Here is a 24,760-nt window from a genome sequence, read left to right as displayed (position 1 = left end):
CGTTCATGTGGCCCTTGATTTTGATGGCTTCTGGCGCCACTGTCTGCTGTTGAAGGCCTGCTCTCCTGCCTTTGTGTGTGGGGGTAGCGGTTTGTTTCACAATGTGAACCCCTTGTTCCGATGCCTTGTTGGTTGTCGTACCCGAAGTATAGATCAGCCTCGTTTCTTCTTCGCCTGCCAAGAACGTCTGTGCAACCAGTGCTGCTGCCTCTAGAGTCAAGTTCTTAGTCTCTATAAGCTTTCGGAATATGCCTGCGTGGCCTATTCCTTCAATAAAAAAGTCTCTCAGTACTTCTCTCCTTAGTTCATCGGGGAACTCACATGAACTAGCCAGCCTCCGAAGTTCCACCACGAAGTTGGGTATGCTTTGGTCCACACAGTGTCTGTAGTTGTAGAACCTGTGTCTGGCCATGTGTAGGCTGCTCACTGGCTTCAGGTGGTCTCTCACCAGTGAGCTCAACTCCTCAAACGACTTGCTTTCTGATTTCTCGGGTGCCAGCAGGTCTTTCATTAAGACGTATGTTTTCGAGCCACAGCTGGTCAAGAGATGGGCTCTTCTCTTGTCTGCCTTATCGTCGCCTAACCAGTCTTTGGTCACAAAGCTTTGCTGGAGCCTTTCTATAAAGTCATCCCAATTGTCTCCAGCATTGTATTTCTCATCTGAGCTGTTGGTAGCCATTCTGTGGATTCTGTGATCCCGTAACTCGTCGCCACTGTAAAGTCCTGACTCTAATGTACTGACGTACACGAGACACATGCTGAAGTCAAGGTCACTCAGGACCTGCACCTTTAATTCCAGCTCTCCAGTGCTGCACTTGCCTGAGACCTCCCCTACATACCACAGTGGGACAGGTATGGAGTGTCTCCTGCAAGTGCACCCCTGGTGGTAAGGTAAGCTTATTGTTACAGGTCATATCCAGTTACAGTCATGTATAGCACGGTAAGATACAGTTATATACAGTAATGTGAAAGAGTGAGCTCGAAACAAAGAGAGAAAGTGAGATAGAGAGACAGACGGAGAGAGAGTAGGGACAGTGAGAGAGATTGAGAGAGATAGAGTGAGTAGGGACAGTGAGAGAGAGACAGAGAGAGGGGGCGGGAGTAGGGACAGTGGGACTGAGAGAAATTGTAGAGACACTGAGAGAGTAAGATAGAGAGATAGTAGGGACAGTGAAAGAGAGTGAGATAGAGAGAGAGGAGGGACAGTGAGTTGGAGAGTGTGCGCCCAGGGTGTGTGTCTGGGCCCAGGTGCTTCTGTAGTTGAGATTGTGGAATGTGCCAGGGAACGATTGATGAGACAAGCAGTGACGTTAGCCAAGAGCAGAACCAAGCCTTGCTCCTTCCTGACCTCCTCTCTCCCCCCCGCCCCACCCCCCAACCCCCAGGCGGCTGCAGTCGTGTTCATCGAGAAGTGCCATTTTAAAGGCTGCACTTTAATTTCCATGCGCTCCAGCAAATTACACCCGTTTTACACAGGATTTACACCAATCACTACTCCAATTAATATGCAAATGAGGTGTAAGGGGTGGTTTTCAGGGGGTCAGCTTTCCCTTCTGACCTTATATGAGCGGTTCCGAATCGCTCCCACACCCTTGGTTCTAGACACTGGAATTATGAAGGGACTGTGACAGACTTGGACAGACAATTGGTTTCAAGGTAGGAAGCAGGTATGGCTTTATTGTGTTTAAAAAGAAGTAAAAGGCACACCTTTAATAACACCCCCGGACCAATACACACAGAGGGGTACAACACATTGAATAAAATGTCAAATTGCAGCCTGTGGGGAAAAGAATACAGCTTAAACTCTAAATGGGGTAAAGAGGAGAATGCAGATACATTTACACAAGTTATCCCAGCCTCCCTCCTCCAATTCCCCTAACTAACTAATTATAGCTCTGTGGGTTCAGCGGCTATGCTCACCAATCCCTTTAGACAGTTGCCGGTGAATCACGGTTTCGGGGTTCACTGCACTTGGCCTTCTAGGCGAGCCGTACCCCGGTCGGAGGAGAGGACTTCGGACTGCGTAGTCTTCGGTTGGGGTGCGTCCGTTGATGCAGTAAGTTGCGTTTTGGATGTATGGGGTAAGTACCCACTTTCTTTGGTTAGGAATAGTTTAAGTTAGTCCCTTTTGGTAATTTCTCACCCGTTGGTCATTCCGAAGTAGATTGTAGAGTGGAAATAAATGTCGATTCTTCGGTTTTTGCTGAGTTGGTTTTGGTTGGTCGTTTCGCTGGTTGTGGTGGCCCAGGTTGTCAATTTGGTTGCTGACAACCTTCCATTTCGTGGGCTTCGTGCTCGGTCGGTCCTTGATGATTTCTTGTAGTTTCCTTCACTACTCCATTTCTTCACTCCCCACCTCCGGCTGCTTGTGTCTGTCTGTGTTTGAGTCTGTGTTCTGCTGTTCGAATCTGTGTCCTGCTTTCTGTGTTCTGTTCCTTGGTAAAACTGGGAATAGATATACCCACCAAAGGCTTCCTTACCTCCCACCAAATCTAGCCCAGCTAACTGAAACTTGATTAAGTGGTTTTAATCTGGCATTAATAGGCTTTTCGAAGTTGATGAGCTCTCCATTGTGCTAGTCTGGCCTGAGCCAGATATTTCTATGCCTGTTGAAAAGGTGTTGGAATATGTATGTGGCATTGTTTAAATGCTAATGTTTTCAAGGGGCAAGTTTCGAGGGTATACAGTTCCCAGACAATTTGATTAGTTCCAATGTCCAAACTGGCCCTTTAGATATTGACCTCACCCCTTTTCTTGCAGACCCAACATACACCTTTTAAAAATCCCAAATTCGATTAAAGTTCATAGTTTCTTCCATGTGCACTTCAGGATTTCAAACTTTCTGGTAGATAGTTCCAAATTAAATTCCCTTTCCTATGAGTCCAAACACTGGGGGGGTGGTCTCCATGAATGCACCCCCTTTTATCCCCTGCAGGCCTTGTCTGCCCCTTTAAAATTAATTTGTGTCCCAAAGTTTTCCTTCCATTTTAAAAGTCCAGAAAGGGATTCTTCTCCTAGAAACATAGAAACATAGAAAATAGGTGCAGGAGTAGGCCATTCGGCCCTTCTAGCCTGCAACGCCATTCAATGAGTTCATGGCTGAACATGCAACTTCAGTACTCCATTCCTGCTTTCTCACCATACCCCTTGATTCCCCTAGTAGTAAGGACTTCATCTAACTCCTTTTTGAATATATTTAGTGAATTGGCCTCAACAACTTTCTGTGGTAGAGAATTCCACAGGTTCACCACTCTCTGGGTGAAGAAATTCCTCCTCATCTCGGTCCTAAATGGCTTCCCCCTTATCCTTAGACTGTGTCCCCCGGTTCTGGACTTCCCCAACATTGGGAACATTCTTCCTGCATCTAACCTGTCTAACCCCGTCAGAATTTTAAACGTTTCTATGAGGTCCCCTCTCATTCTTCTGAACTCCAGTGAATACAAGCCCAGTTGATCCAGTCTTTCTTGATAGGTCAGTCCCGCCATCCCGGGAATCAGTCTGGTGAACCTTCGCTGCACTCCCTCAATAGCAAGAATGTCCTTCCTCAGGTTAGGAGACCAAAACTGTACACAATACTCCAGGTGTGGCCTCACCAAGGCCCTGTACAATTGTAGCAACACCTCCCTGCCCTTGTACTCAAATCCCCTCGCTATGAAGGCCAACATGCCATTTGCTTTCTTAACCGCCTGCTGTACCTGCATGCCAACCTTCAATGACTGATGTACCATGACACCCAGGTCTCTTTGCACCTGCCCTTTTCCTAATCTGTCGCCATTCAGATAATAGTCTGTCTCTCTGTTTTTACCACCAAAGTGGATAACCTCACATTTATCCACATTATACTTCATCTGCCATGCATTTGCCCACTCACCTAACCTATCCAAGTCGCTCTGCAGCCTCATAGAATCCTCCTTGCAGCTCACACTGCCACCCAACTTAGTGTCATCCGCAAATTTGGAGATACTACATTTAATCCCCTCGTCTAAATCATTAATGTACAGTGTAAACAGCTGGGGCCCCAGCACAGAACCTTGCGGTACCCCACTAGTCACTGCCTGCCATTCTGAAAAGTCCCCATTTACTCCTACTCTTTGCTTCCTGTCTGACAACCAGTTCTCAATCCATGTCAGCACACTACCCCCAATCCCATGTGCTTTAACTTTGCACATTAATCTCTTGTGTGGGACCTTGTCGAAAGCCTTCTGAAAGTCCAAATATACCACATCAACTGGTTCTCCCTTGTCCACTCTACTGGAAACATCCTCAAAAAATTCCAGAAGATTTGTCAAGCATGATTTCCCTTTCACAAATCCATGCTGACTTGGACCTATCATATTACTTCTTTCCAAATGCACTGCGATGACATCCTTAATAATTGATTCCATCATTTTACCCACTACCGATGTCAGGCTGACCGGTCTGTAATTCCCTGTTTTCTCTCTCCCTCCTTTTTTAAAAAGTGGGATTACATTGGCTACCCTCCACTCCATAGGAACTGATCCAGAGTCAATGGAATGTTGGAAAATGACTGTCAATGCATCCACTATTTCCAAGGCCACCTCCTTAAGTACTCTGGGATGCAGTCCATCAGGCCCTGGGGATTTATCGGCCTTCAATCCCATCAATTTCCCCAACACAATTTCACGACTAATAAGGATTTCCCTCAGTTCCTCCTCCTTACTAGACCCTCCGACCCCTTTTATATCCGGAAGGTTGTTTGTGTCCTCCTCAGTGAATACCGAACCAAAGTACTTGTTCAATTGGTCCGCCATTTCTTTGTTCCCCGTTATGACTGCAGGGGAAAGGTACCTGGAATCTTTGCGAGATATTGGTAAATTCTACATTCCCCCCTGTGATACCATATCACTTATGGTATCATTCTTCGAGGTGAGCAAAGTTCCTGACTCCCAAGAGATAACCTTCCCCGTAAATTAGCTAAACTAACACCCAAAATGCATTACACTTATGCAACATCACCATAGATGCACACTTTTCATTTTACAGGTACAAACTTTTTACATTTATACCCTCCCAGCTTGGAGGGGGTTCAATCACTACAATTGCATTTCAGCACAGTTACATTTCATTTCAGTTACATTATATTCACCAGCATATAGGCAACGTACAACCACATTACAGAAGGAAAAAAAACATCGATTAAAACTAAACAACATCAATTGGTCTCCTGAGGTTTGTCCATCACCCGGTAATGTCTGGATCCTGCACTTGAGAACTGCTCTCAGGCTGGCTGACACACAAGACAAACTCAAAATAATCACCTAAACATTACTGCAACATTAACCTCAATTCTAAACTAAACCTTAAAATGTAAAATGGTGCAGTCAGCTGCCTTAAACTAAAACTAGAGCTATGTACAACCGCCACCCGTCTCCGGGTGGCCTGGTTAGTCCCTGTCAGGCCCATGCCTTGTGCGGCCTGATAGCCGCCTGGATGCTAGGGTTTCCCCGCAGCCGGTGAGCTGGAGACCCTTGTGTCTGGGACAGCTCGTTGTTACTGCTCCTGTGAGTCCCTCACCGCTGGAGGCGGCTGGCTGGTGGTCCCTACTCTGAGCGGCCTCTGTACTTCTGACCTTCGGCCTTTCCTGTCAGGCTGCCCTTCTCCCAGAGTAGAATCGCTGAGGCTCAGATACTGGTGACCACGGTATCTTTGGCTGTGGTGTACGGAGGGTCCTTCTCAGGGCTTGGGTTACTGGGGGTGTGTCCGAATCCCAAACGATGGGTGGGATAGACCCTCGAGTAGTGCAATTCACCGCCCCTATAGGCACGGTTTCTGAGCCTGCCACATTCCCTGTGGGCCCTCCACCATCGGGGGCGGCCAACGGAGGGTCCCTGTCCTGAAGACGGTTCACCCCTCCCGGCTGCCCTCTGTGCTTGGCTGACCCTGGGTTGTACAGCTTGCACTGGTTGATGTGGAACCACTTAGTACGGTGGGGCAGCTTTATGGCATAGACCATCGGGCTTGCCTTGTCCACAATGCTGTATGGCCCCATATATAATGCTTCAAAAACCCCGACCCGAGCATAGTTCCTCACCATGACCTGGTCCCCTATCTCCCATTCGTGGTGTTTGCTGGGTTCCAGCAGCAATCGGTTCCCCTGATGCTGTCTGCCCATGTTACTAGCAGCCTGCCAGTGAATCTGTTTGAGGTGTTCAAACAGGTTCCTGACAAACCGGTCCCGGTTCACCTCTCTGAGCTGACCTTCTGTGAGCACCGGGGCTAGGACATGGGTGGGGGTCCGCATGATCCGGCCAGTCATGAGTTCATATGGGGAATACCCCGTGCTCTTTGACTGGCTGGCTCGGATCCCCATTAGGACCAATGGCAAGACCTCCACCCACTTTTGGGGTGAGTCTCCCGTTTCCTTCCGCAGCCTTTCTTTAATGGTGCGGTTTAAACGCTCCACAATACCCGATGACTGTGGATTGTGGGCAACGTGCCATTTCCCCTCAATGCCGAGCACCTTAAGGGTTGCCTGCATTACCTGCCCGGTGAAATGGCTCCCCTGGTCCGACTCCACATACTGTGGGAGTCCCCACTGGGACAACACTTCCCTCACTAGAATCTTAGCTGTCCCTAGTGCGGTGACTGTTCGGCAGGGGAAGGCTTTAACCCATTTTGAGAACACGTCCACCAGGACTAGGCAGTATTTGTAGCCTCCCTGGGCGGTGGGTAAGGGCCCGATGTAGTCAATTTGGATTGACTGCCATGGTCCCTCTACCCTCCTGACGTGTCCTAGGGACACCTTCCTTTTCTGGGGGTCAGGGTTGTTCGCAGCACACACCAGGCAGTTCGCACAGAACTCGCGGACGTCCTCCCTGAGTCCCGGCCACAATCCTGCCTCTTCCACCCGTTGCCAGGTGGTCTCAGGCCCGGGGTGTCCCGCTCCTGGACCTTCATGGGCCAGTTTTAGGAATTCCCTCTGGTGCTGCTGCAGCACGACCCATTGTCCCTCTTTAAACAGCATGCCTTCCTTAACGGTAATGGCTGCTGTGCCGTACGGACCTTCTACTCTCTCTCCTCTAGCTAGCGCGTTCAGGACAGCTTTCAGGACCAGGTCCTGTAGCTGAACTGTATTTAAGTCCGGGGCCAAAGCTGTCCCTGAACTCTCTGCTGCCCTGTTCTTATTCTTGACCGCTGCTATGCGGCCGGTGTCATGAATGTAGACCTTTCCTTCTTCCCCCACCGCTGTCATGATTTTCTCCAGCAGGGGCTTGATTGCCAGGGGTCTCCCGTCAGCGGACGTGTATCCGTGACGGGACCAGATAGCCAGGTACTCTGTACATGAATTGCAGGTGAACATACTGTCCGAGCAAATCGTGTAAGGGGTAGGGAATTCCTCGGGGTGGGTCACCACGTACATTACGGCGGACAGTTCAGCATGCTGGGCGCTCATGGTGCTGGGGAGCTTGATTGCCAGGGCAATAACTGCCCTTGGGTCATCGACTCCACACCCAGTGAGTCGCTCGCCAGCAGATACCGTGCTGGACCCGTCCACGTAGATTTTTTTTTTTTGAAATTCGTAGCCAATCGTTTCAATTCTTTGTCAAATCACAAACGCCAGAGGTCACCTTGGGCCCATTCAAGGATCACTCTGCGCCAATGCTCTTAGCCAAAAGGCCTAGAGCCACTGCACCGTTCCTGGAAGTACTGCAATACCAGGTTCGTGCCAGGGAGGTGGATGGGTCAAGCCACCCCACCGTTCTCACACACTCGGGGCGGCCCACGCTGGACCCGTCCACGTAGATGTCCCAGCCTGTAGGGTGTAACCCCGCCCTAAGGCCAATGTTCACCTCCCATACCCCTTCTATGGAGCACCTGTGGGCTTTCCCTGGATAGATTAGGTTGGCTGCGAGCCTTGGCTCGCGGGGGCCTTCTACTCTGAGGTCCATCTGGGAGAGGAGCAGGGTCCAGCGAGCAATGCGGGCACTGCTCACCGTCCCGTCCTTAATCCTCCCATCTAGGAGCATCTGAGTAGGTGTGTGGTGGGTTAGGAGTGTTAGAGGAGACCCTCCCGTGAAGATCAAGGATCTTTTCACTGCCCAATGTGTGGCTAGGAGGTGTCTCTCACAGTTGGAGTACCCCTTCTCCACATCTGTGAGGATCCTGGAGGAGTAAACCACCGGTCTCAGCTGGCCGTGCCGCTCTTGAAGCAGCACTGAGCTCAAACTGTCCCCGCTGGCTGCCACCTCCAGGAAAAACTCCTTTCCTACATCTATCGCTCCTAAGGCTGGCGCGGTCTGCAAGTCCTTCTTGAGCTGATTAAATGCTGCCTCGCAACCCTCATCCCAGTCCCACTCTACACCCTTGTGTAGGAGCCTGAGCAGAGGGGCTGCGGTGGCTGCATAATCCTCAATGAAGTCTCTGCAGTACCCGGTGAGCCCTAGAAAGGACCTTACCCCTGTCACTGTGTTGGGGGCTGGTAACTCCTGTACTGCCTCCCTTCTAGCCTTGTCTATGGCCCTTTCCCCAGCGCGCACAGTCAGCCCCAGGAATTTGACTTCCTTCTGGCCGATCTGTGCCTTGTTGGGGTTTACTTTAAACCCTTCTTCTTTTAGCAGCTCCAGCAGCTCAGCCAGCAGTGGGCCATGCTCCTCCCCCTGATCGGTGAACAGGAGCAGGTCATCCACATACTGCACCAACTGCTGGGGTCTGCTAAAGCCCTTTAAATAGTTCGCCATACATTGGTGAAAAATGCTGGGACTATTGTGGAAGCCTTGGGGAAGACAGTTCCACGTGTATTGTTGGCCCTTGAAGGTAAAGGCGAACTTGTACTGGTCCTCCCGTTTTAAAGGAATGGACCAGAACCCATTTGAAATATCCAGCACCGTGAAAGTGGTCGCAGATGCTGGAATACTCCCGATGAGATCCGCTATGGCTGCTACAGTGGGTGCACAGGCAGGGATATTCTTATTTAGTACTCGATAGTCCACGGTGGCCCTCCATGAGTTGTCCGGTTTCTTAACTGGCCACAGTGGAGAGTTCACATGGGTTGCTATCGGTCTTAACACCCCTTGCTCTACCAGTGATCCCAGCGCCGTTGTCAGGTCTGCCTCTGCCTCCCTGGGGAAGTTATATTGCTTTTGTGGTCGGGTCATGGGGTCCCCTACTATACTAACTTCCACCCCCGTTACCCTACCACAGTCATGTTTGTGGGTGGCAAATGCTGCAAGGTGTGCCCGTACATATGCCTGGTACTCCACTGGGGCGTTACTGACCAGTGATTCCAAGTCGTAACCCTCCTTTGGCTTCACGGTACACAAAGTTCCCTTGGCCCCTTTTTCTGGGATCACCGCCACCTCACCTTCCCTGTCAGTCACTATGGCTCCCCATAGACAGTGGTTCCTGAGATCCACTAGGATCTGGTGGCCAATGATAAAATCAGCTCCCAGGATCCCTTTTCCCTCTGCTCCCATTTCATCAGGACACACTTCCATTTGGTTTTGAGTGTCCCTAACTGAATGGTGAGCGGGATGGAAAATGAACCAGTTTGCTCATTGCCTGTGAACCCCACTAGACTGTATGGGACCCCGTTCGATAGAGGTGAGGTAGCTGGGTTATCTGCATATACAAGGGTGCTGGAAGCACCGGTATCTAGCAGGTAGGTCCCTTTCACTTTCTCCACCTCCATCGTAACGCACGGTCTCTTCCAGGCATCGTACTCTAGGGAACACAGGTACACAGGCTGCACTGGCCTTAGTCATGCATCTGGGTGGGTTGGAGCAGAGGGTTTTACCGTACCGGCTACTGGACCGGTTGTGATAGCTACTGCTCCCTGTCCGTTTATGAGTGTCTGTAGGGCGGCTACGAGTGTCTCATATGTGTCGGGTGTTCCTGCCCCGGCCTTACGGGCTGGGGCTGGAGTGGCCTTTCCCTTAGTCTCTTTCCATGGGTTCCTACAGTCCTTCCTCCAGTGCCCACTTTTCCCACACCCAAAACACTCGCCCCCTTTGTGGGGAGGGTTCCCACCTTCCTGATTCCACTCTCTCTTGCCTTGGCTGGGTTTAATCTCATGGACCCTCCCTTTAGAGGAGGGTTCCTCTGTCCCTCTGCCGTTCCGGTAAGCCAGGGTCAACTGCCTGACCACTGTCTCCTCGGTGGTTCTGGGGTCTCTTGGATCGAACCAGACCTGGGCTTTTGCCTTTACTCCAGGTAAGCTGTTTCAGGCTGCGGAGCCAGTGAGCCAGCTCATTCGGGTTCAGGTGGGCCCGGTCAAGAACCCCACTACAGGCCCTTTCGTAGACCGGCCACAGCCTGTCAGCGAAAGCCTGTGGAGTCTCCCCATAGAGCTGCACTGTCTTCTCCACTCGGGAGAAAGGACTCCCGTCGTTCATACCCATGGCCTCTAGAACCTCCTCCTTAACCGTAGCGTACGTGTTTCGCCCCTTTCTGCTGTCTGCAGAGAGGGAATGGCACAGCTTGGTGTCTAGTGAGAAGAGCAACAGCTTAGCCTGCTCTGAATCATCGCACCCGTTAATATCCCGTGTGTTCCACTTCCAGGAAGTGTACCGAGGGATCCCCCTGTTGGGTGAGCTTACTTAGGTGGCCTATCATAGCCCTCAGTTTTTGGGTGTCGTGGGGGACTACGAAGTTGCTTTCTAGGGGTCCTGCTGCCCCATTGGCATCAGGCGGGCCAAACTTCTGCTGCCGGACCGGGTGCATTGGCCCTGGTTCCGGCCCTTCTTGTATTGGCTCGCCCTCTTCCCCCTGCTGCCAAGCCGAGTTAAAACTCAGGGCTGCCGGTGTTGGTAGTTTGCAATCCTTGCCTGTCCCGCACTCTGGCTGACACCCCTGCTGCCCCGGGCCGTTCCCGGGAGCTGCAGGCGGTGACTGAGGGGTTTCTCCTTGCCCAACCCCCCAACCCCCAGGCGGCTGCAGTCGTGTTCATCGAGAAGTGCCATTTTAAAGGCTGCACTTTAATTTCCATGCGCTCCAGCAAATTACACCCGTTTTACACAGGATTTACACCAATCACTACTCCAATTAATATGCAAATGAGGTGTAAGGGGTGGTTTTCAGGGGGTCAGCTTTCCCTTCTGACCTTATATGAGCGGTTCCGAATCGCTCCCACACCCTTGGTTCTAGACACTGGAATTATGAAGGGACTGTGACAGACTTGGACAGACAATTGGTTTCAAGGTAGGAAGCGGGTATGGCTTTATTGTGTTTAAAAAGAAGTAAAAGGCACACCTTTAATAACACACACAGACTAATACACACGACGGAGGTGTGTGGGGGGCCTGACCCATCCACCTCCATGGCACGAACCTGGTATTGCAGTACTTCCAGGAACGGTGCAGTGGCTCTCGGCCTTTTGGCTAAGAGCATTGGCGCAGAGTGATCCTTGATGTGTGCAAGGTGACCTCTGGCGTTTGTGATTTGACAAAGAATTGGAAAGATTGGCAACGAAAAATAAAAAAAAAATTAAAAAAATACACACAGAGGGGTACAACACATTGAATAAAATGTCAAATTGCAGCCTGTGGGGAAAAGAATACAGCTTAAACTCTAAATGGGGTAAAGAGGAGAATGCAGATACATTTACACAAGTTATCCCAGCCTCCCTCCCCCAATTCCCCTAACTAACTAATTATAGCTCTGTGGGTTCAGGGACTATGCTCACCAATCCCCTTTTAAACAGTTGCCGGTGAATCGCGGTTTCGGGGTTCGCTGCACTTGGCCTTCTAGGCGAGCCGTACCCCGGTCGGAGGAGAGGACTTCGGACTGCGTAGTCTTCGGTTGGGGTGCGTCCGTTGAGGCGGTAAGTTGCGTTTTGGATGTATGGGGTAAGTACCCACTTTCTTTGGTTAGGAATAGTTTTAGTTAGTCCCTTTTGGTAATTTCTCACCCGTTGGTCGTTCAGAAGTAGATTGTAGAGTGGAAATAAATGTCGATTCTTCGGTTTTTGCTGAGTTGGTTTTGGTTGGTCGTTTCGCTGGTTGTGGTGGCCCGGGTTGTCAATTTGGTTGCTGACAACCTTCCGTTTCGTGGGCCTCGTGCTCGGTCGGTCCTTGACGATTTCTTGTAGTTTCCTTCACTACTCCATTTCTTCACTCCCCACCTCCGGCTGCTTGTGTCTGTCTGTGTTTGAGTCTGTGTTCTGCTGTTCGAATCTGTGTCCTGCTTTCTGTGTTCTGTTCCTTGGTAAAACTGGGAATAGATATACCCACCAAAGGCTTCCTTACCTCCCACCAAATCTAGCCCAGCTAACTGAAACTTGATTAAGTGGTTTTAATCTGGCGTTAATAGGCTTTTCGAAGTTGATGAGCTCTCCATTGTGCTAGTCTGGCCTGAGCCAGATATTTCTATGCCTGTTGAAAAGGTGTTGGAATATGTATGTGGCATTGTTTAAATGCTAATGTTTTCAAGGGGCAAGTTTCGAGGGTATACAGTTCCCAGACAATTTGATTAGTTCCAATGTCCAAACTGGCCCTTTAGATCTTGACCCCACCCCTTTTCTTGCAGGCCCAACATACACCTTTTAAAAATCCCAAGTTCCAAATTAAATTCCCTTTCCTATGAGTCCAAACACTGGGGGGGGGGGGGGGGTCTCCATGAATGCACCCCCTTTTATCCCCTGCAGGCCTCGTCTGCCCCTTTAAAATTAATTTGTGTCCCAAAGTTTTCCTTCCATTTTAAAAGTCCAGAAAGGGATTCTTCTCCTCTGCAGGGGAAAGGTACCTGGAATCTTTGCGAGATATTGGTAAATTCTACAGAGGTGACCCAGGAAACTATCATAAATATCTCTCCAGACCACCAGCAGGCACAATACCTTTGTCATTGGCATAAAATTGGCACAAACTCAGCATGTGGAAATTCACCCGTGTATGCACCAGACGTACAAACATATACACACTGTTGAAGCATATGGGATCCTGGGCTTTATTAATAGTCATAGAGTCATCATCATAGGCAGTCCCTCGCAATCGAGGAAGACTTGCTTCCAGTCTTAAAGTGAGTCCTTAGGTGGCTGAACAGTCCAGTATGGGAATTACAGTCTCTGTCACAGGTGGGACAGACAGTGGTTGAGGGAAGGGGTGGGGAGTCTGGTTTGCCGCATGCTCCTTCCGCTGCCTGCGCTTGATTTCTGCATGCTCTCGGCGACGAGACTCGAGGTGCTCAGCACCCTCCCGGATGCACTTCCTCCACTTAGGGCGGTCTTTGGCCAGGGACTCCCAGGTGTCAGTGGGGATGTCGCACTTTATCAGTGAGGCTTTGAGGGTGCCCTTGTAACGTTTCCTCTGCCCATCTTTGGCTTGGTTGCCGTGAAGGAGTTCCGAGTAGAGCGCTTGCTTTGGGAGTCTTGTGTCAGGCATGTGAACAATGTGGCCTGCCCAGCAGAGCTGATCGAGTGTGGTCAGTGCTTCAATACTGGGGATGTTAGCCTGGTCGAGGACACTGATGTTGGTGCATCTGTCCTCCCAGGGGATTTGAGGATCTTATGGACACATCGTTGGTGGTATTTCTCCAGCGACTTGAGATGTCTACTGTACATGGTCCATGTCTCTGAGCCATACAGGAGGGCGGGTATTACTACAGCCCGGGAGACCATGAGCTTGGTGGTAGATTTAAGGGCCTAGTCTTCAAACACTCTTTTCCTCAGGCGGCCGAAGGTTGCATTGTCATACTGGAGGCTGTGTTGAATCTCGTCGTCAATGTTTGCTCTTGTTGATAAGAGGCTCCCGTGGTATGGGAAATGGTCCACATTATCCAGGGTCACGCCGTGGATCTTGATGACGGAGGGGGACAGAACTGTGCGGTGAGGACAGGCTGGTGGAGGACCTTTGTCTTACGGATATTTAGTGTAAGGCCCATGCTATCGTACGCCTCAGTAAATACGTCGACCATGTCCTGGAGTGCAGCCTCTGTATGTGCGCAGACGCAGGCATCATCCGTGTACTGTAGCTCGACGACAGAGGTTGGGGTGGTCTTGGACCTGACCTGGAGACGGCGAAGGTTGAACAGGTTCCCACTGGTTCTGTAGTTTAGTTCCACTCCAGCGGGAAGCTTGCTGACTGTGAGGTGGAGCATGGCAGCGAGGAAGATTGAGAAGAGGGTTGGAGCGATGTCACAGCCCTGTTTGACCCCGGTCCAGACGTGGATTGGGTCTGTAATGGATCCGTTGGTAAGGATCACGGCCTGCATGTCGTTGTGGAGCAGGCGGAGGATGGTGACGAACTTTTGGGGGCATTCAAAACGGAGGAGGACGCTCCATTGACCCAAGCGGTTGACAGTGTCAAAGGCCTTTGTAAGGTCGAAGATGGCCATGTATAAGGGCTGGTGCTGCTCCCTGCATTTTTCCTGCAGCTCTCAAGCTGTAAAAATCATGTCCTTTATGCCCCGTAGGGGACGAAATACGCACTGTGATTCCGGGAGGAGCTCCTCAGCCACAGGGAGCAGACGGTTGAGGAGGACTCTAGCGATGACTTTCCTCTGTAGTTGCAGTCGGACTTGTCCCCTTTTTTAAAGATCACTGCATCTCTGAGATCTCCTGGCATGCTCTCTAGATGAGAGAAATGAGGTCATGTATTCGCGGCAACAGTGCCTCCCCGCCATACTTCAGTGCCTCAGCAGGGAATCCGTCTGCTCCCACAGCCTTGTTGTTCTTAAGCTGATCTTATTGAATGATGGAGCAGGCTCGAGGGGCTCTATGGCTGACTCCTGCTCCTAATTCTGATGTTCTTATGTATCATTCTATGATTCTATAACAATTTATATTTGTGAAACTAAGATATTATAGAGGAATAAGTTTCTCTCTTTCACCATAGTAATGTCTCTCACGCGCCAGAATCTCAATGCAGCAAACCCCTTTCCATTCAGTCACTGTATAGAATCCAAATGCATGCAAGTCTCCCCACTATATATCAATCCTTTTGCTGTTTTCCCCACACAATGAGTTCCTGGTGCTGTTGTGAAAGGTCTGGAGCAGAAGCAGGAACGATTGGGAGGGAGAGAGTTCGGAACTGAGTGACCCCAGGGCAGCTTTGCAGCAGAGTGAGTTCTTGTGAAGCTGCCTGTTGGCCATATGTCAACTTTCTGTCGTTTCTCATACCTTTTGTTCCCTCTCCTGATTTTCCCCTGATTGTCTCCCGTTATCTCTGCTGTCCTGATCTAGTGGCCACTCTTTTCACCCAAGTGGCTATTCTTCATGTATAATCTTTGACAGTGAGTGTTGGCAGGCTATTCCACCATAGAGGGGCTTCATGCATGTTTTTACTCTCCAGCAGGAATTGCTGGGCAGTGATTAGGAACAGAGTACCCGTCCCGAACCAAGCAAACAGAGATTGTACTCCAACCACTGCCCCAACTATGATCAGCCAACACAGCACAAACAGGCACCAGATTCGGACCCTTTCTGGTCTCTGTGGATCGGCCCCACGTGGGGTGGTGCATTTCTCCACTGAGACATCAGGGAACTACTTTAACTCGCTCTTGAAATCTTGTGATTCATGTTACTCTTTGTTCCCTTTCCCTAGGACACGGCAGGGAGGGATTATCTACTGCCAGGCATTATCATCGAGAAGGAGCCAGAAACATTCCTGAAAGTGAAGAGCCTATTGGATGGGGAGGTATGTGGCAAAATCTCAGCTCTCTGATTGATTGTATAAGCAGGCTAATACACTACAATATAACTGTGCATCAACACTGACACACAAACCCTGCCCCTGGTGCAGAGCCTTGCTGAATGGGAGTACAGACGCAGAATGGGCGGGGGGAGGGGGCTATTCATCTTGGGGGCTATATGATATATTATGAGCTTATGTCTTCACGGTTGGGAGGGGAGAAGGCAATCGCACCAACAAATGACACTAATGTAGCATCTTTTACATAAAATAAAATTTCTGATGCTGGAGAGGAGGATACCACGCAGGAAGTGTAAGAAAGGGTTGGGGGAGATGACTGAGAACATGGTGGAAACACTGAGGGTTGACGAGGCTTAGGAGGTGTGAGAGCGGTAACAACAGGAAGTAATTTAAGAAGAGAATTCAGAATGTAGTGACATGGGGGCCGAAATTGCCCCCTGCCCCAAACGGGGTGCACTTACCGTTTTAAAATGTTTTTCTCCACCCCCAGTCCACGGGAAGACGGCCGGGCAGTCCCATACACCGCTCCAAAAATGAAGGAGAACAATTTAGAAAATGTCGGCCCCTCCGCACCGACCCTCAGTGAGTGCTTTCCGTACCCTTGCTGCCTCTTTGAGGCAATAACGGCTCTTAAAAAAATGGGGCAATTTTGGCTCCATGATGTTTGAAGCAGAAGGTGGAATGGTGGGTTAAGGGGCGAGATACGAATGAGATCAGGGTTGGAAAAGCAACGAGTGAGAGCTGGGATGTGGCACTGGGGAAAATGACAGAGGTATGAAGGAGGGAGACCAGGGAGGGGTTTGAAACTAAAGACAAAGATTTTTAAAGCAGATGCGCTGGGGGAAGGAAGGAGAGGAAGTTATGGGGAGGTATTTTGCTGATGCGCTTCAACGCCTGTGCTCACTCTGCAAGGCCTCTGATGGCCTCCATGGATCACCAGGGCAGCGTAATACCGGGCCTGGAGCCCGCCCAAAACAGACTGTACGATGGCAGCCCGCACTCTGCAAGGGAGCCGACTGGAGAGTCGGCAAATCTTTAAAGGTGGTGGCATGGGACGCTGGCTACCTCCTTTTTAACTTCCGCCCCGCGAGTGGATATCAGCCAGCTTCACCACCCGCTGCCATGACAGCGCCTCCGCAGACTCCCAGGCAACTTCCTGGGGGCTGATGGCCCCACCACTCCCGCCGAAAAGTGTATTGCGCCCCCTGGAGGTGCTAATGGGCACCACAAAAAGGGGCAATTTTGTTCCCAAATCTCTATCGATTCAGTAAGCAGGTTAATATAACACAATTACTTACAAAATTCAAAATATAAGAATAGGATCTGTGCAGCACGATTCTCCCATGAGTTGGAGTATCTGTAGAGCTGGGAAGAACTAATGAGAGCTTTGGACAAATGGTTGAGGGTCTCAACATTAGTAGCAATGAGATTGGGTGCAGGCAGATGATGTGGAGATAGAAGTGGGCGATCTTGATGACGGATTGAATGTGGGGTTTGAGGTTGAGCTCAGCGTTGAACAGGACACCAAACTGTTGCAGGCAGAGGCTGGAAAGAGGTGCTTCAGAATTCTGCTCTGTCCTGATGTGGCCGTGGTGTATTCGGAGGTGGGCTTTCTCCACTGGAAATCTGCCTCAGTCATCGCGATGCCTGGAAGAACCAAACTATCAGCTCACATTAGAACATAAAAACATAAGAAATAGGAACAGGAGTAGACCATACAGCCCCTCGAGCCTGCTCCGCCATTTAATATGATCATAGCTGATCCGATCATGGACTCGGGTCCACTTCCCTGCCCACTCCCCATAACCCCCTTAATCCCTTATCGGTTAAGAAACTGTCCATCTCTGTCTTAAATGTATTCAATGTCCCAGCTTCCACAACTCTCTGAGGCAGCGAATTCCACAGATTTACAACCCACAGAGAAGAAATTTCTCCTCATCTCAGTTTTAAATGGGCCCCTTATTCTAAGATTATTCCCCCTAGTTCTAGTCTCCCCCATCAGTGGAAACATCCTCTCTGCATCCACCTTGTCAAGCCCCCTCATAATCTTATACCTTTCGATAAGGTCACCTCTCATTTTTCTGAATTCCAATGAGTAGAGGCCCAACCTACTCAACCTGTCCTCATAAGTCAACCCCCTCATCTCTGGAATCAACCTAGTGAACCTTCTCTGAACTACCTCCAAAGCAAGTATATCCTTTTGTAAATATGGAAACCAAAACTGTACACAGTATTCCAGGTGTGGCCTCACCAATAACCTGTACAGTTGCAGCAAGACTCCCCTGCTTTTATACTCTATCCCCCTTGCAATAAAGGCCAAGATTCCATTGGCCTTCCTGATCACTTGCTGTACCTGCATACTAACCTTTTGTGTTTCATGCACAAGTACCCCCAGGTCCCGCTGTACTGCGGCACTTTGCAATCTTTCTCTATTTAAATAATAACTTGCTCTTTGATTTTTTCTGCCAAAGTGCATGACCTCATACTTTCCAACATTATACTCCATCTGCCAAATTTTTACCCACTCACTTAGCCTGTCTGTGTCCTTTTTCAGATTTTTTGTGTCCTCCTCACACATTGCTTTTCCTCCCATCTTTGTATCGCCAGCAAACTTGGCTACGTTACACTCAGTCCCTTCTTCCAAGTTGTTAATATAGATTGTAAATAGTTGGGGTCCCAGCACTGATCCCTGCGGCACCCCACTAGTTACTGATTGACAACCCGAGAATGAACCATTTATCCCGACTCTCTGTTTTCTGTTAGTTAACCAATCCTCTGTCCATGCTAATATATTACCCCCAACCCCGTGAACTTTTATCTTGTGCAGTAACCTTTTATGTGGCACCTTGTCAAATGCCTTCTGGAAGTCCAAATACACCACATCCACTGGTTCCCTTTTAACCACCCTGTTCATTACATCCTCAAAGAATTCCAGAAAATTTGTCAAACATGACTTCCCCTTCATAAATCCATGCTGACTCTGCCTGACCGAATTATGCTTTTCCAAGTTTCCTGTTACTGCTTCTTTAATAATGGACTCCAACATTTTCCCAACTACAGATGTTAGGTTAGGGGAGGAAATGGGGCCACCATGGTCCCTGGGCAGAGAAGACCATGAAATGCTTCCTTACAATATTTCAGATTGGCCCCAAGATACAGCCATACTGGTGTGGATGCCCAACCATGATATGCTAATGACTTGACCCCACCCTGATGCCAAATACTCTAGTAGGTTCAGGAGCAGGGATTAACAATACCTGACCCACTACACACATGCCAACAGAACATGCCCAAGGATATTCAGGCCCACAGTGTCTAATCCCCTTGGACATTGGCAGAAATTAGACACACAATAACATTTTGTGTACTCCTCCTTTACATCATGGTCAAGCTAATCTTAGAGTACCCACCAATTTTGTCATTTGTTTCGTGCTAATCAGTGTCAATTGATGCTGTTCAGCAGGAAATGGATTGAGCAGACCAAAAGCCAAAGGTGCCTCGGTAGTGAAAAGATTCCCAGAACGGGAATGTGATCCTGTTCCCTGACTGTGATAGGGCTGAGCTGCAATCCACTATGCCTCATTTTAATTTTAGTGTGTTTTTCAGTACTTGAATGTAAACATGGTGATTGACAGTGTAGTGAATTAGTTAAAACCAATGGTGTGACTGCAAATGATTCAAGTCACTGTATTGTGTGACACCGAATCTGAAATTAATGTGATGTAACACCTGATCAATTTACAGTCGTATGATAGCATCGCTATCAGCAAACGTTGGGTCAGTTACCAAATACTTAAGGAATTAACAGCAATGTTAAGACAGAGGCAAGGCTGATATCATCCCTCTGAGTCTTGTCAATGCATAATAATGACTGGATTGGTTTACCGACAAACACAAGGAGATGACATGGGTAATCTGAGACTCTCATCGCACGTTTCTCATCCTCCGCTTCCTCCACCACCGCAAATGATTCCTTAAAAAAAATTGCACTAAAAGTTTGCAATACCTAAAATGCCATTTTCCCCTGTATCTCAGAAATGGTGTTGCTGGTGATGTCAGTTACCATCAGTTGAGCCAGCTTTGAACATATTCTATTTATAAAGCTGTCTAAATTTTTAATGAAACTCATTAACTCTCTTTTGTGACAAATGACTGCACATTTTTTTTCTTTTCTGAGACATACATAACCACATATCATTGGATAAGCTTGCTCCTGGTCTGCAGAGAAGCATGTGACTAATAATTATCTTCTATTGTAAAGTACCTGCAAGTAGTTTACTCTGTACAAATTTAGCCCATGCATCGTTAAACTTTAATGAATTCACAGCAACTTGAATCCTGTCTTTCATTAGCATTTGATGCATTCACAGAGTCATGACTGTCTCGTACAGTCTAAACTAACAAAGATAAGCGCAGGAGTTGTAGAGGTCTGTGAGCATCTGAGTTAATATTACTGCTTCTGATAAAGGTCACTCCCAAAATAGTTCCCTCTTCAGTTGCTGACCTATCTGCTCTTTCTTTCAAGCAATTTCTGCTTTCATTTTAGGATTCCAGGGCTGATGGGTTTTGCTTTTTACCTTTGCAAGAATTTCATATTTAAGAAGAACATTGCATTTCAGCAACTTCCATAAATGTTCAGATAAGTTGGTCCAGAAGGGAGCTCTTATGAATTGTAAAATCTTCCTGACTCTGAGTTTTAATTAATTTTTAAAAAACGATCCTGGTTTGATCGCTTGTCAGTAACAATGTCTGTGCATATACACAACTGGCAAGGCATCAGTAACACAGGGCGCTGGGGGAGAGGGGTTACTGAGTGACAGTGTGAGGGAGCTGGATTAACATCAGTACAGATACAGTCAGTAATACAGGGATCTGGGGGAGAGGGGTTGCTGAGTGACAGTGTGAGGGAGCTGGATTAACATCAGTACAGATACAGTCAGTAACACAGGGTGCTGGGGGAGAGGGGTTACTGAGTGACAGTGCGAGGGAGCTGGATTAACATCAGTACAGATACAGTCAGTAACACAGGGCGCTGGGGGAGAGGGGTTACTGAGTGACAGTGCGAGGGAGCTGGATTAACATCAGTACAGATACAGTCAGTAACACAGGGTGCTGGGGGAGAGGGGTTACTGAGTGACAGTGTGAGGGAGCTGGATTAACATCAGTAGAGATACAGTCAGTAACACAGGGTGCTGGGGGAGAGGGGTTACTGAGTGACAGTGTGAGGGGGCTGGATTAACATCAGTACAGATACAGTCAGTGACACAGGGTGCTGGGGGAGAGGGGTTACTGAGTGACAGTGTGAGGGAGCTGGATTAACATCAGTACAGATACAGTCAGTAACACAGGGCGCTGGGGGAGAGGGGTTACTGAGTGACAGTGCGAGGGAGCTGGATTAACATCAGTACAGATACAGTCAGTAACACAGGGCGCTGGGGGAGAGGGGTTACTGAGTGACAGTGCGAGGGAGCTGGATTAACATCAGTAGAGATACAGTCAGTAACACAGGGTGCTGGGGGAGAGGGGTTACTGAGTGACAGTGTGAGGGGGCTGGATTAACATCAGTACAGATACAGTCAGTGACACAGGGTGCTGGGGGAGAGGGGTTACTGAGTGACAGTGTGAGGGAGCTGGATTAACATCAGTACAGATACAGTCAGTAACACAGGGCGCTGGGGGAGAGGGGTTACTGAGTGACAGTGTGAGGGAGCTGGATTAACATCAGTACAGATACAGTCAGTAACACAGGGTGCTGGGGGAGAGGGGTTACTGAGTGTCAGTGTGAGGGAGCTGGATTAACATCAGTACAGATACAGTCAGTAACACAGGGCTCTGGGGAGAGGGGTTACTGAGTGACAGTGTGAGGGAGCTGGATTAACATCAGTACAGATACAGTCAGTAACACAAGGTGCTGGGGGAGAGGGGTTACTGAGTGACAGTGTGAGGGAGCTGGATTAACATCAGTAGAGATACAGTCAGTAACACAGGGCACTGGGGGAGAGGGGTTACTGAGTGACAGTGTGAGGGAGCTGGATTAGCATCAGTACAGATACAGTCAGTAACACAAGGTGCTGGGGGAGAGGGGTTACTGAGTGACAGTGTGAGGGAGCTGGATTAACATCAGTAGAGATACAGTCAGTAACACAGGGCACTGGGGGAGAGGGGTTACTGAGTGACAGTGTGAGGGAGCTGGATTAACATCAGTACAGATACAGTCAGTGACACAGGGTGCTGGGGGAGAGGGGTTACTGAGTGACAGTGTGAGGGAGCTGGATTAACATCAGTAGAGATACAGTCAGTAACACAGGGCTCTGGGGGAGAGGGGTTACTGAGTGACAGTGCGAGGGAGCTGGATTAACATCAGTACAGATACAGTCAGTAACACAAGGTGCTGGGTGGGGGTTACTGAGTAACTTCTCTCTGCACAGGCAATTTAAGTGTCTGTCCCAGTCTGGCAATTTAAATAAAGTATGCAGTTCCATGCCAGTATCGATGGGATGTGGGGGATGGGCAGGAAAGTGCGTCACTGGCCAACGGCGGGATTCCAGTACTGGTGAGCCCCCTGACGCAGGGACATGGCCTTGGCCACTTGGAGCCCGTTGTGACAACTCATATTTCATGCAGGCGTACAGTACATTGGAGGAAATTCTGAAAGAAGAACGGTTTTCAGGTTGCACAGAAAGTTGCACAGCAGCTAAGGAACAGGAGAAGATCGCATTATCCTGACCAATGTACACAACTGAAATTAAGAAAATTCACATTAAAGTGTTTAGTCCATCAGTCCAGCCGCTTAATTGCTCATATAACTTGGTCAGCTTGCACCTTGTTTGTCAGTATGTGTGGAGCCTAGGCGGTATAAATATCAGATTGTAAACTCATTGGAGTGTGCAGGCAGATCCATAGAACATTAATCTGAGGAGGTGATACTGACACGACGGCACGGAAGGGACCATATTTTCAGTTCTGTGCCGAGATTTGGTTCATTGTATTTTTGCAATTCAAACATGTTTTGTGTGGGGCAGTAATGAACTCAGTCAGATGAAACAACCTTAGCAACCCAGAAAGGAATTGCCTGACCACTATTAATAAGTTGGGGTTGTTTACTTTGGCAGTGAATCCTTCAAAATGGTGTAGAAACATGAACCAAGGTGACAGTGGGTGTCAAAATAGTTAGCAGAGAGACCAAAACTATCCGTCCAATATAAGGTCACGAGTGGAACTGTTTGTTGGGAAATCCACATTGCTGACCTCCGTTTACAACTCCTTTGATAATGAAGCAGCTCTTGTGAGCCTGCAGGAGGATCTGGGCTGAAAAATACCAGATAATGACCATGGCCAACCAGAGAGACTCAACCATGTCCCCCTGACCTTCACCAGCATCACCACTGTCAAATCTCCATCACTATTGACCAGAAGCTTAACTCAACCAGCCACCACATTGGACCATCAGTTTGCCTGGTCATCACACAATACAATGATAATGGAGTTGTTGACTAATCACAGCAATCAATCGCTATCAATCAGTCTACAACAGACTCAGACCCCCCACAATGGTAGAGCCATGGGTCCAATGTCACCACACACCACGTCAACACCACGAGCAAGGCATAGGTTGGGTATTCTGTGAGAGTGACGCACCACCTCACCCCTCAAAGACTTAAGTCAGGAATGCAATGTAATATTCAGCAGGGCACGAATGGCACGGAGTTAGATACAGAGTAAAGCTCCCGCTACACTGTCCCATCACACACTCCCAGGGCAGGTACAGCACGGGGTTGGAGACAGAGTAAAGCTCCCTCTACACTGTCCCATCAAACACTCCCAGGGCAGGTACAGCACGGGGTTAGATACAGAGTAAAGCTCCCTCTACACTGTCCCATCAAGAACACATATAATTTGGCTAGAAAAAGCAACAAACCTGAGGACTGGGAGAAATTTAGAATTCAACAGAGGAAGACTAAGGGTTTAATTAAGAGGGGGAAAATAGAGTACGAGAGGAAACTTGCAGGGAACATAAAAACTGACTGCAAAAGCTTCTATAAATATGTGAAGAGAAAAAGGTTAGTGAAGACAAACGTAGGACCCTTGCAGTCGGATTCAGGTGAAGTTATAATGGGGAACAAAGAAATGGCAGACCAATTGAACAAATACTTTGGTTCTGTCTTCACGAAGAAAGACACAAATAACCTTCTGATTGTACTAGGGGACAGTAGGTCTAGTGAGAAGGAGGAACTGAAGGAAATCCTTATTAGGCAGGAAATTGTGTTAGGGAAATTGATGGGATTGAAGGCCAATAAATCCCCGGGGCCTGATAGTCTGCATCCCAGAGTACTTAAGGAAGTGGCCCTAGAAATAGTGAATGCATTGGTGATCATTTTCCAACAGTCTATTGACTCTGGATCAGTCCCTATGGACTGGAGGGTAGCTAATGTAACACCACATTTTAAAAAAGGAGGGAGAGAGAAAACGGGTAATTATAGACCGGTTAACCTGACATCAGTAGTGGGGAAAATGTTGGAATCAATCATTAAGGATGAAATAACAGCACATTTGGAAAGCAGTGACAGGATCGGACCAAGTCAGCATGGATTTGTGAAAGGGAAATCATGCTTGACAAATCTTCTGGAATTTTTTGAGGATGTAACAAGCAGGGTGGATAAGGGAGAACTAGTGGATGTGGTGTATTTGGACTTTCAAAAGGCTTTTGACAAGGTCCCGCACAAGAGATTGGTGTGCAAAATAAAAGCACATGGTATTGGGGGTAATGTACTGACGTGGATAGAGAACTGGTTGGCAGACCAGTCAGGATAAATGGGTTCTTTTCAGAATGGCAGGCAGTGACTAGTGGAGTGCCGCAGGGCTCAGTGCTGGGACCCCAGCTCTTTACAATATACATTAACGATTTATATGAAATAATTGAGTATAATATCTCCAAGTTTGCGGATGACACTAAAATGGGTGGCGGTGTGAGCTGTGAGGAGGACGCTAAGAGGCTGCAGGGTGACTTGGACAGGTTAGGTGAGTGGACAAATGCATGGCAGATGCAGTATAATGTAGATAAATGTGAGGTTATCCATTTTGGGGGCAAAAACATGAAGGCAGAATATTATCTGGATGGCGATAGATTAGGAAAAGGGGAGGTGCAACGAGACCTGGGT

At 48.7% G+C, this 24,760-nt stretch overlaps 1 protein-coding gene across 3 annotated transcripts in view; it reads left to right on the top strand.

Annotated features, from left to right (window-relative positions):
- LOC139281327 (unconventional myosin-XV-like) overlaps positions 1-24,760 on the top strand; it is a 628,080-nt gene that overhangs the window by 124,554 nt on the left and 478,766 nt on the right. For 2 of the 3 annotated variants that reach the window (XM_070901485.1, XM_070901488.1), the window contains exon 2: positions 15,495-15,587. In XM_070901485.1, coding sequence (XP_070757586.1) covers positions 15,495-15,587 — 93 coding nt within the window. Of the gene's footprint in view, positions 1-15,494; positions 15,588-16,092; positions 16,185-24,760 lie in introns of all 3 variants that reach the window. The other variant, XM_070901486.1, reaches the window with a different exon arrangement.

Source organism: Pristiophorus japonicus, chromosome 15 (assembly GCF_044704955.1).
Source record: "Pristiophorus japonicus isolate sPriJap1 chromosome 15, sPriJap1.hap1, whole genome shotgun sequence".
In the NCBI taxonomy this organism is placed as follows: domain Eukaryota; kingdom Metazoa; phylum Chordata; class Chondrichthyes; family Pristiophoridae; genus Pristiophorus; species Pristiophorus japonicus.
This window is presented reverse-complemented; position numbering and strand designations above follow the sequence as displayed.